Source organism: Amphibalanus amphitrite, unplaced genomic scaffold, assembly GCF_019059575.1.
Source record: "Amphibalanus amphitrite isolate SeventyFive unplaced genomic scaffold, NRLGWU_Aamphi_draft 000278F_arrow, whole genome shotgun sequence".
Taxonomy (NCBI): Eukaryota; Metazoa; Arthropoda; class Thecostraca; order Balanomorpha; family Balanidae; genus Amphibalanus; species Amphibalanus amphitrite.
The window spans coordinates 700,783-713,422 of record NW_024881773.1 but is presented as its reverse complement, the minus strand read 5'-3'; the positions used below and the strand labels follow the sequence as shown (position 1 = coordinate 713,422).

The following is a 12,640-nucleotide window of genomic DNA, read 5'->3' as shown; positions in this document are numbered from 1 at the left end:
CACGAACGTCACCACTGTGACTGGGAAGCTACCAGCCTCCCTCGCCTGGAGGTGGGGCGAGCACATGGTGGAAAATGGCATCACTCGTCCGACGCTCGTCGATCTCGACGAATGGCTTCGCCGTCATGTGTCAGCTGGTCGGTTGGCCTTGAACGTGACCACCAAGCAGCTGCCGAAGGTCGAGGCTAATGACGCTGAGTGCCGCCCGAGACGCGTGTTTACCACCGCGTCGGCGCGGACCACGCCGGCGGCTGTAAAGCGGGAGAGGACAGCTGCCATAAAGTCATCAGCGGACGGGAACAACGCCGGCTGTGCCATGTGTCAGCAAACACACGAGCTCCAGCACTGTGACGAATTTCTCGCGCTGACTGTGAGTGAGAAGGCAGAGTTCGTCGGCAGAAACGGACTGTGCTTTAACTGCCTGGGTCGCGATCACATCAGCGCCACGTGTCCCAGTGATGCACGATGTGACGCGGAGCACTGCGGCAGGCGTCATCACACGCTGTTACACAATGGAGGACGAGTGTTTCCGCTGCGCGATTCCGATGATGGTACGCCGTCATCTGCCAAACATGTCGGCACCGCATCGGCCGAGCCTCGCAGTGATATTCTCCTGCAGGTGATGCCCATCACCGTAAATGGGCCGGCAGGTAGCCGCACCACGAACGCACTCTTCGACCTGGGCAGTCAGGTCACACTGATCACCGACGACCTGTGTGACCGGCTTGGCATCTCGGGGCCCACCGACAAATTGGTGCTGAGTACGCTGAGTGGGACCCAAACGACGACGTCACGACGCGTATCCTTCGCCGTCGAGGCTGTGGGCGGCGACGGCAGGGCACACCGTATACGAAACGCCCAAACGACGCCGACGTTAAACGTGTCAGCCAAGGCCATGGACTGCACAGTAGCAAAGGAGAAATGGCCGCACCTTGCCGACCTGGATCTCCCCAGCGCCACCCACGGCCCAGTGGAGGTGCTCCTGGGAACCGACGTCATCGAACTTATTGTGCCGCGGGAAGTGATCGAGGGACCGACGGGAACGCTGTGCGCCGTAAGGACGCTGTTGGGATGGACGGTGACCGGGCGGGCGTCGGAACGCTCGGTGCTCGATGGTGAACACGTTGTCAATCACGTTCGTGTCAGTGATAAAACGAGTGCAGTCGCTGACCTTCACACCCAGGAATCATCAGAGACGACCCAGTGGTGTCACGCAGCCGAGCCGCCGGGCCCGGCCGACATCCTCAGCAGAGGCGGCCCGGGGACGGACCTCGCCCCCGGCGGACCGTGGATACGAGGTCCAGCTGCGCGGTCCGGCCCGGCCGCCCTCTCCGACGACGACACGAGGGTGACAGCGTACGTCACCGAGCGAGCGGAGCCGGTCGTAAACGGCGGTGACTTCTCGTCCTGCCTCATGGACTCCGGCGGCCTGCTCAGAGTCGGTGGCCGTCGCTGGAAGCGGAAGAACACGCAGCCGCAGGATCGCTCCTGGCGACGCCGGCGGCGAGAGTGTCTCCCCGCGCACGCCGACCGCACACTACATGTCGATCATGGACACGACCGAGGTCAGGGTTGGCGAACCAGTGCGGCTGACCGACGGAGACGTACCGCGTGGACACCGGCCGATGGGACGAGCGGAGTGTATGACCCCGGTGTAGGAGGTCGTATCCGCGCCGTGGATGCGACGACTGCCACCGGCCAATACAGGCGGCCTGTCAACCGCCTCTGCCGCCTCGAGTGCGACGGTGACGGACAGTATTGATGGGATAATATGCGCGCGCGTGGGACGACTGAAGTGAGTCGTTTACGACCCTGCCGTGCCGCCGGCGAGCAGTGTCGAGATCTGGACATCTATTAGTGTTTCCTGCCCTCGTCATTCGCGGTGTAAGCGTGTCTGTGTGTGTGTGCGTGTGAGAGTGAGCCGCTCACTCTGTCCGCGGTCAATGGTCATTTGTGTTTAGTGTTCAGCCATTAGCTATCAACTGTGAGCCGTGTGACGATGCTACGCGTTCACTGTGACGGTGTCCCTCCCGGCCCACTTGGCCGGTCGGTCTACGAATGAGCTAGTTTACGACCTTAGAGTGCGCAGCGTTAGATTAGTCTATGGTACCACGCCCATGTTAGCGCTAGTTTCTGTTCGCGTCCGCTCCGTTCGGTAATGCAGTGTGTGTTATGTGTTGTACGCTGGGTGCTGGGTGTTTGTGTGTCGGCAATGTGACGGCACTGTCACTGCCGCCAGTGCCTCTCGAGCGAGTGTTCGTATCCGAAGGTTGGGACTTTTCAATTAGACAATCACTATTCTTTAGAATTGTGATTTTCTATTGAAAATCCCAACCTGAGCTACCTCTCTAGGGGGGTGTTTAGCGTTTCTGCCGCGATTTAGGACATCTTGATACCCTCGAAAACGGCTCGTTAGATTTTCTTGCCATTTTCAGCGTTTGGTCCCCTATGGGGGAGCTACCGGCTGGTACCGGTTGCTTGAAATATAATTAACCCGTTTTGGGGTAATCGGCACGTGCATTTTCCCATAGGGTTAACATGGGGAAAAATTGAAAATGCGATTTGCGCAAAATCTGTTCAGTAATATTTGTCCACATTTTTAGGGTCAGTTCTTTGGCTGGCACCTCACCTTCTGGGGGTAATTATTTAAAATATAAATGACAAAATTTCGGGTAATCGACGCCGACAGTTACCCCATGTTGAGCCTATGGCATTTTCGAAAAATTATTTTCAAATCGATTTTGCCAAAAATTTCCACGTTAGATTTTGAAAATGTTCGAATATGTTGTGTCCCGGGGTGTCGGCTACCACGTGGTATGGGTCAGATATGGGGCGATTGAAAAGCACGTGCCACGTGCAAACGTGTTTGATGGGGTAACCTCGTGGTAAATGCGACATTGGCCAACTGGGGGTCCTATGGCGTGGAAACCACTCCACCTAGCGACACCAAATCAGTGCAGCCGGTGAGCAGATGAGTCCAGCTTGTCGCACTAGTGGTCACGTGGCCCACGTGCTATTGCACGTGCCGTGGCACGGGGTCAATTTTGGTGCTTAAATATACTAGCATTGTGAAATGCAAGGAATGGGGGAAATAGCCGTCAGGCCGTCAGGTTTTATGATAGGGTCGATCTGAAAACGGGTATAGGCACAGAATGAAGGGGGCTAAAAAACTGCTATCTCGGATTTTTTGTAAAATGAAAAATTCAAAATTCTGGGGAAATTATATATTCAAAGGTGAAATTTCCCTAAATTTTCCCGTTTTTCGAGTTTAGCCGTCCACTGTTCAGAGACGGTGACACCGGCCGGGGTCATCTTTTACATGCTGATGGCCACGTCGATGGGTCATCACGTGGCGTGAGCGGTGAAGCTATCAGAGGTCCGGCACGTGCCACGTGGCCACGTGTTTGAGTCGCGTACCTCCCAGATTATCGTGTGTTTGCCGATTTGTGGCCTTAGAGCACGAAAACAGCACAAGCCAGGAACACTGAAATGGTGCAATCAGTGAGGGGACAAGTCCTGCTTACACCACCGGCGGTCACATGGCACACGTGCAAATTTGGGCACCTCCTTTGCGGAGATATCTTACAGTGAAATATTCAAATGTGCATAACATTGTCAGTTTAAGTCCGATTAGGCTAGAATTTGGTGGGTGGATGAAATGTTAAGCGACAGGAACAAATGCGCCACGTTTGACTCAGTGCGCCACGTTTGTCTCAAAGCGCCATTTTTGCCGCAAATCGCAGAATGTGCGTATCTTTGTCGAACATTGGACGATTAGGATGCGCTGTAATTAAGGGATGGCTGCTTAAACGGCAGATATGAATGCACCACATTTGCCGCAGAGCGCCATATTTGTCTTAATGCGTCAGTCATTGACCTCTATAATACCTAATAGAGGTCAATAGAGGTCAATGGCGTCAGTGTTTGCGTTTAACGGACGGCGGTCGTTTTTTTGTGGCGGTGTTTGCGTTTTTCCGGTGTTAGGCGGTGGGCGGCCGTTTTTGCGTTTTTTTTTTTGCGGTGTTTGCGTTTGGCGGCGGGCGGCCGTTTTTTTGCGGCGTTTTGCGGTTGGCGGCGGGCGTTGCGGGCGTTTTTTTTGCGGCGGTGTTTGCGTTTTTTGCGGTTTTTGTGTTTGGCGGCGGGCGGGCGGGCGATGCGGGTGTTTTTGCGGTGTTTGCGTTTGGCGGCGGGCGGCCGTTTTTGCGGCGGTGTGTGGCGGTTGGCCGTTTCTTTTGCGGCGTTTTGCGGTTTGCGGCGGGCGGCTTTCTGCAGCGTTTTGCGGTCGCCGGCGGCCGGCCGTTATTTGCGGTGTTGCGGTTTGCGGCGGGCGGTCGTTTTTTGCGGCGTTTCGCGGTTGGCGGCGGGCGATGCGGTTTTTTTTTGCGGCGGCGGGGTTTGCGTTTTTTTGCGGTTTTCGCGTTTTGCGGCGGACGGGCGTTTTTTGGCGTTTGGGGTGCGTGCGATGCGGGCGGTTTTGATTTTTTTGCTGCGTTTTTTGAGTTTTTTTTTGCGGTTTTCGCGGGCGATTTTTTTGCGGCATTTGCGTTGGCGTTTTGGCGTCCGTTTTGCGCGTTTTGCGGTGTTTGCGTTTGGCGGCGGGCGGGCGGTTTTTCACAATTCAAGTCCCAACCTTCGGATCCGCAGTGCTGTTCGACAAGCGCTGCCCGGGCCTAGTTAACGACATGCGTCAGTGCGTGACAACGGTGACAGTGACCGGCGGCCGGGACCGCGCCGTCGTATAGTTTTACGACTGGGCGCGTGATTGTTGTCAGGAATGACCTCCGCCCCGGCCAGACTCTGTAGTGCGCAATGCGTATTGTATGTGAGTGTATGTATATCGCGCATGTTGAACGGATCGTTACGAGTGTGTGCGTGCGTACGGGACGCTTGAACGATTGCTCGCTAGTTGTTGGATTTTCCGCGGATGATCGCGAAAAACCGGGCCGGCTATGTTAGCGAGCAAATAGGCATTTTTGATATCTTCGCAAAGACGCCCGGCGCTCGGAGCGCGGCGGTCGGTCCGCCGCGCCACGCCGCTCACATATGTGTCATCGGGCCTCTGTCCTGGTTCTCATGCCCACGTGTTGTGCGTACCACGAGGGCTGAGACGGGACGGGGGCCTGACAGTCTTCGACGGGACTCCACCGGTGCGCGACGGCCCGGTGCACGACGTGGCCGACGTGGCCTTACGTACGACGCGGCCGACGTGGCCCTACGAGAACGATTCAGTGAACCGCATTTGTGACCGCCGTATTTTGTGCATTTTAATCGTTTCCGTTTCATTCAAGAATAGACTTTTACTTATATGAACAATAACTTTATGGTCCTCCGGGCGAGTAAGAGAACGAGTGAACGATCACGAGCACGCACGAACATTTCCGTATTGAACGGGTGAACTGAACGATTCTCATGAACAGGCAGCTCGGTACCGGACGCTGATACCCCACCGGCTGACGAACTCGTGGAATGCGGCACTGCGGAATGAGGTGAAGTTGTCCGTCAGCAGCTCCCTCGGAGCGCCGCGCTCCAGGAATACCGACTCCAGAGCGGTGATGATGCTGTCGGTGTCCTGTCGCTTTATCCGCCGCCAGATCGCGTACCGAGACGGACCGCACTCAATCAGAGTCAGGTACAGCTGATCGCTTACGTGACAGACGTCCATGCTGATCCTGTCCCAGCATTTAGTCACGCTCAGCGAACCATGTGTCCACCGCTGGGGCGCTGGATCGATGGACTGGCACCTTTCGCACTGGCTAACGACACTGCGCACCTGGTGCCTGCTCACAGCCGGGTCGTGCTCCCTACACAGGCGCAGCGTTCTCCCGATGCCTGGGTGTCCGCTTGTTTCATGGATCCTGACCACATCCGGCGCCGAGAAGGCAGCGCCGCAGACCTCAGGATCGCTTTGTTGGTTCAGCCACTTCTTCGGCACTCTCGTCAGTGCGTCAGCCCTGTTGTCCACTGACGGAACGCACTTCACGGTCAGCTGGAGGCCGTACTCATCTCTCAGACTCTTCACGGTCTCCAGGCGCCTTCTAATCAGCATTTCACTCGCCGCCTTCGTCTTTATCCGAGCTCTGCCGGAGAGCGCATCTGTTAGCCAGTGATAGACCGTTTTCGAGTCCGTCACGACAGTCACTTTCTTCAGGTTCCATGCCAGGGACAGATTGATGCCACGCACAACGGAGTCCAGTTCTGCAAGGTTCACGTGTGTCTCGGGATTTTTCCGAAGCCAGCAGGCGTCCTCAACGATGCTGCCTTCCATCTCCAGCACGGCTCCTATGGCGAGGGAGCTGGCATCCACCCACACGACTCCCTCATCGCCGGTGACATCCCAGCGACCTCGTGCGGGATCGGCCGTTTTCACGCGCTGCAGCGTTTCCATGACCATTTTCTGGAGTTCTGGGTCGGTGATCTCGTCATCCCAGCCGTCTGTCGCTGCAGTGGCGCGTCTTTTCAGGTAGGATGCGGAGACACGCAGCCAGCCACACACCGGGACCTGACTTGTCAGACGTCCGCACAGCGAGAAGACCTCTCTCCTCGTCAGCTGTGGCGGCGGCTGTAGATCCTGGTTGTCCCGCTTCCAGAACAGTCCTTGCCGCTCCCCCCAGACTCGAATGCCCAGGACACGAGCACCTTCTGACACCTTCTCCGGGGATTTGCAGGTCAGACCGAGCGCCTCCAGATGACCCTTCACCTCCAATGCAGTAGCGATGTTTTCATTTACGAGTATGTCGTCCACGTAAGGTGATGTAGCGGTGTGCACCCTCGGGTCACGTTTCAGGGCCATTTCCAGCACCTTTCTCATCACCATCGGTGCGAGACTGAGCCCAAAGCCAAGTCTGCTCAGACACCACCGTCTGCCCTGGAACACTACAGTCTGATACGGCCACAGCGATGCGTGCACGTGGATCTGCAGGTAAGCGTCTCGCAGATCTAGGAGAGACACGTTTCGTCCACACCGACGCCACTCACGGATTTTTTCACTGCAAACATCCGCGTCAGCTGTATGCGGGTCCAGGTGCGTATTTAACTCCCTGAAATCCATGACGGGACGCACTTTGTCCTTCTTCGGTTGGATGACCGCCATGAGCGGGATCGTGCCTTTGACCCTCCCGTGCACGCTCTCATCATAAGGGACGAGCCATTGATTCGCCACCCACTTGGAGAGTTCTCGCTCGTATTCGTGTCGGGCTTCTGTTGGAATCGCGTACTCCTCTGCTGTATTGTGCAGCTGCTCGGGCTCCTTTCCTCCACACCATTTCCACTCCAACGACCACTTCTTTTCTGTCTCATCAAAGCTCACCACAAAGTCCTTCTCGTCGGCTCGATTAGCCGGTGCGGCCGCCGCCGCCGCACCCAACACCGGATCCCCCTTACTGCTGTCAGCTCGATTCACTGCTGCAGCTGCCGCCGCTGCACCTGACGCTGGGGCCGCCTCACTGCTCGCCTGATCGTGACTCACCCGTGCAGTCGCTGCCACTGCACGCGACACCCTCTCACCATCACAGCTGACCCGGTCACCGGGTGAGGCCACTGACGCCGCTCTATGAGACACCGCTGCCTCAACTCCGAATCTGACTCGGTCATCCGAACTCACTGTAGCGCCACCCAGTGCTCTGATACCATTCATCCCGAGGATGAACTCAAACCCCAGTGGCTTACGTGCTACGACGAGCACATCTACGGACACTGATTCACCGGACCGCAGCTGCACGCGTGCCACGCCTGACCCCTCACACCAATAACGCCCTCCACTCACTGTCATCACGCTCACCGGGCGTCGGTTCCACCTCCGACAAACTGACACGTGAGCTACACACTGGCTGCATCCTGTATCAACCAGCGCTTTGCAGCTCGCTCCGTCCACCGACAGCTGCGCGACTGGCAGCGCCCCGTTCACTGGTCGACAGGAGAGGAGGCTGGCGCTGATCTCTCCCCTCCCGCGTCGTTTTCCGGACACGCAGAGGCGATGTGTCCCTGCCGGTTGCAGTTGTAGCACCTCACGAGGCTCCGTCCACCACGGGGGCCTCCACGGCCCCGCTGTCCGCGGCCTGCCGTGCAGTCGCGGGCGATATGGTTCGGTTGCCCGCACGAGTAGCATTTCATTGTGGCCGGGAGTGCTCCAGTCCTTGTGCCAGCGGCGGCGGCCGCGGTGTTTGTTTCCTCGTCGGCTAGCACGGCCCGAGCGCGACCGATTAGCTGGCTAAACGGCATGTCCTCCATCCGTGATCCAGCCCGGAGCGCACGGCGTGCTGAATCTGGCAGTTTGGCCACGAAGGCACAGGCCAGGCTGTCGTCCGGCATACCTCCGAACAAGCCAGCCAGCCGGCGCAGCTCAGAGACGAACACGTCCACCGTCTCACCTGGACGCAGCCTTCTACGTTCAAATTGGTCGTAGGCTTCAAACCGATCCGAAGCAAACGCCGATGTCAGGGCCCTTTTGATGTCCTCGTACTTCTTCTTCTCATCTTCTCCGAGCTGTTGATATACCGCAAACGCACCACCAGTGAGTCTCAGCGGGACGACGACGTGCAGTCCCTTGATGCCGCGCAGCTGACACACAAGTTCGACCTTGTCCAGCCACTCGCACACGGGCTGCGACACACCGTCAAACTCCGGGATTAAGCGGAGATCAGCCGCAGCGTCCGAACCATCACAGGTCTCCTTCTCGTTCCCCATCACGGCAGTCTTCCAAGGCCGAAATAGCTTGAAGTAAACTCCTTACGTCCACATTGCCGTTGTATTGCCAGCTGCCTCCGTCGCGCGCCGGCCCAGACTGGCCGGGGGTCGTACGTGACCCACCTTTTATTCAACAGGTTACGAAACGTCTAGAACACGCCCAAAACGAGTGCGAACTTGCACAGCAGCGACGAGGTGACGGAAGGCGCCAGCTTGGCGGCCTACGTGCCTTAAATGACATATCTTAAATTTACAATTGCGCTGCGCGTGCCGCCGGCCGTCTCCTCCAGGCCCCGCCCCGCACAATGCCATATAACTCATCCCGAGCCTGGACGGGGCGGCGGCGGCGCCGCAGTGGCACGGCGGCCACAAGATTCTAATACAGGTTCACCGAGTGAGAGGGGAAGGCTGCACGACCTGCTCATGTGCCTTTCCGAGACGGCTTCCCTGAAACGGTGCTGCAGTGTTTCCCGACACTTTTTGCACTGAAAACGTGACACGTGGGGATCGTGCACCTCTGGAGGGTGCACAGTGCACAAGAGAGTCATTGTCATATGTGTTCACTGTTCATAGAGCTTGAAGTGTTGCATATGGCCAAGGATATCCTCGTGGTATGAATTTCCAGAATGTAATGTATGTGTTGTGGATGAACCAAAACGGCGGACCGATCAAAATGTCAGAAATAGACACAGGTTCAGCTTTTACATCGACATCTTGAAAACGACTCGTCAAAAACTATTCGAAAACGTGGCTGACATATCTTAATCAAATGAAATAAAAACACATGTCCACTGGGGGATTTCGATCCAGCGACGAGGTGACGAAGTCCCTCCCGCATGTGTGCGTCTGTATACATAAACAGATCGACCGAAGTTCCCCAAGTGGCGTTCTCTGCGCAGTGCTCTGGCGCCCGTCGGGGACCACCAAGGGGCGGTAGATCAAGACGGAACGCCAGGCCTAGTCAGGCGCTGATAGGGCCAACATGAGGCCGCATACCGGACTGCGAGTGGCACGTGGGAGACGTTCGAGTTCAGTCGTTGGAAGGGGACAGACTAAGCAAAACCACGACGGAGGTAGATGCCGGGGGTCCCTCAGTGAGGGCCGTTGCAGTTGGTAATCAACCATAGATAGCATAGTTTATAGATGTTATGATGTTATGGAAATTCCTCCACAGAAGAGACACTCACGAAAGTTTAGAGAAAGAAAGAGCGGAATTTTCAGAACGCAGCTCTGAATGTTGTGTTCAGGTTAGCTCAGGAGTAAAAGCAAGGTGCAAGAAAGTAACTGTTGATACCTGGCTTCAGACATCAAGCGGGAATCTCACTCATGCCTGACATCACGGTTCTTATAGAACCGATGACAAAGGAGCTTGCAAAAAGCGCATTGGCCTACTTCACATCATATTTTTTAGGCATTAAAAGGTCAGGGAGTAAGCAGGTTAAGAATGAATGTCACAATTGTAAGCATCTTTAGTTTCCGTTACCTAACGGGGAACATAACAGTACCTGCATGATTCTCAGGAAACTATCACGGATGTGGAAACCACTGCAGAGTATTCACATTTTGTAGCGCCCTGAGTTGGTAAAACATTAATGTTTTCAGCATAGTTGGGGCTTCGAAACTCCAGATCCTCTATTAGAGGGTTTGGGAACCTTTGGGGGCAAGAGGAGTTCGCTCTCTTCCGGCGTTGTGGCACCAATTATGGAACCAGAGACGGCAGAGAGACTTGATCTCTACAGACGGCGTTGACACCATCACCAGTGGGAGACCAGGGATGTTCATTCGCTCCAGGAGATTTCGGCACAAATGATGACACCAAGGAGAAACTTGGCTTACTCTCACCAAGAGGCTTTCGGCAGCATTAGGGTGTGGGGACTAGGGGAAGGTGGCTTGGTTTCGCCGGGAAGGCTTTCGGACTTTGGCATCATTTTGAAGGCTTGGCCTCTCCAGCAGGCTTTCAGCGGTGGGGACCAGGGCGACTTGATGGTTTAATCTCCCCCGGATGATTTCGGCACCAGTAAAGGCTTGGTTACTCAAGGATTTCGGCATCAATGAAGACTAGGTTTCTCCAGGATTTTGGTACCAATACAGGCTTGGCTTCTTCAGGATTTCAGCACTATTGAACACTAGGTTTCTGCAGGATTTCGGCTTTAAAACTCACCTGGCGTCGTCTCTGCCGCCGGGCGAGACAGAGTGCGAGTGCGGGTACATGGCCGCGCTGTCAGAGAGGGCCGACGTGCTGGGGCCGCTCTCCTCAGACGATCCTCCGTCCAGGTCCATTCCGTCCGGGCCGCCAGAGGCTCCGGCCTGCAGCTCGAACTCTGGAGACATCATCACCTGTCGAACAGAGTGGACGACGTGAGGGGAAGACGAGGGGATGCGAAGGTGGTGGGCACGAGGCAGCAGCATGAGTGGATGATCGCAGAGCGGACGACGTGAAAGGGAGATGATGGGGTGATGTGGTGATGGCGGTGAAGCCGGTGATAGTCAAAAGGCAGTGCAAGGTGTTAGAATTCATGGAGGAGTTCGTGCACTCTTGGAAACTCAAAGTTTGCGTTCGAATACTGAGATTGTGTGTAGCACTGAAGCTTTCCTGTGCGTGATCTTGAGTTTAGCAAATACAGACGCATGACGATTAGGGCAAAGCGATTATCCGTGACTTTCTTTGAGAAACGCAGCCACGAGGGTCAACCATTATATAGGTATGTGAGAGAATACACAGCGTCGTTGCTTTTGTGGTTTTATTAAATAACTTTATATATTGCCAGCGAATAGTTCATTAAGTTAGTTCGTAAGCGTGCGCTTCGACGAAATGCTTTGCGGCAAGATGTATGTAAACTGTGTTGACCAGTGACCACAAAAGCCAGACAATCTTATATGGAATTGCACTGTGGGGGAAATATGCCTAAATGATCCAAGACTTGTGGTTCGTGTTGGAAGTCCCAGCAGCACATTATCAAGAAACTTAGCATAATTGAAGCATCACTTATCCTATTCCGACAAAGGAAGAGAAAATAAGGGAGCATTTTGCGCTATTCCATCAAAGGATGAAACGTTGGCTTGCCGCATCAGGAAGAAGAAAAAATAAAGCGTGACTTTCTGCAGAATACGCGTGCATTCGTCGATGGTAATTCCGAACAAAGCATCATTTTATATATGTCACCCTACTGATGGATCATACCTATATTTGAGGCCATACCATAAAACGTCCAGTAATTAAAACAACAAAAGACATACGAGGAAAATGCATGTTCACGCTATCGTGATCATAAGCATGCAGTCAAAGTAACGACAGTAAATGAGTCACTGGGAACAGGGATGCGATTAATGTGTGAATGTATTTACCCGAGTCTTTATTGCCTCATTGGAGCAGGCCATGTTCATACGACGCAGCTGTCGGGAACCTACTGCATCTCAGAACGTGATCGTCTTTAAGACCTGGTGTAGGGACCAGGAAAGCCCGACGCATCCACATTTATCCGGCCGGGGCTCTTGGTTGTTCCGGGACGAGTATTCTACATTGTTTTAAATCTCTGAGGCATGCAAAGTTGTGTTGAGCACCTCTAGCTGGCGGGGAAAAACTAGGGGATTAGTAGCGCGCTGAGGAGTCTTCGTTTGCATGAGCCGCGTAAGGAGAACATGGCAAGTCGTCGGCCTCCAGCGAGGGGATCAGGGCAGGCCGGCTGCCACCTGGCGTCCCGAGACCTGTTCCTGACGCAACATGGCTCAGGGATCGCCGCCACGGGTGGTCCGTTAGGCGCTGATGTATAACACGACTCACGAGGGGTGCTCAGAGCTTTGTGGGCCTCACTCGCGCATGAGTTTCGCTCGTTACATCCAAGAACCTAAAAAGGAGTCCAAACTCGTGTTCGGTAATGCTAATTTCCCTTCATGGTAGAAGCTCGTAAAACGTGGCAACAAACAATGACACGGTCACACCACTGCGCTCCCAAAGAGC

The 12,640-nt window shown here is 55.1% G+C and overlaps 1 protein-coding gene across 1 annotated transcript in view; it reads right to left on the bottom strand.

Annotated features, from left to right (window-relative positions):
* LOC122387248 (wiskott-Aldrich syndrome protein family member 2-like) overlaps positions 1–12,640 on the bottom strand; it is a gene marked incomplete at its 3' end in the record, with an annotated part of 49,228 nt that overhangs the window by 17,711 nt on the left and 18,877 nt on the right. The window contains exon 3 of the mRNA XM_043377304.1: positions 10,844–11,019. Coding sequence (XP_043233239.1) covers positions 10,844–11,019 — 176 coding nt within the window. The remainder of the gene's footprint in view (positions 1–10,843; positions 11,020–12,640) is intronic.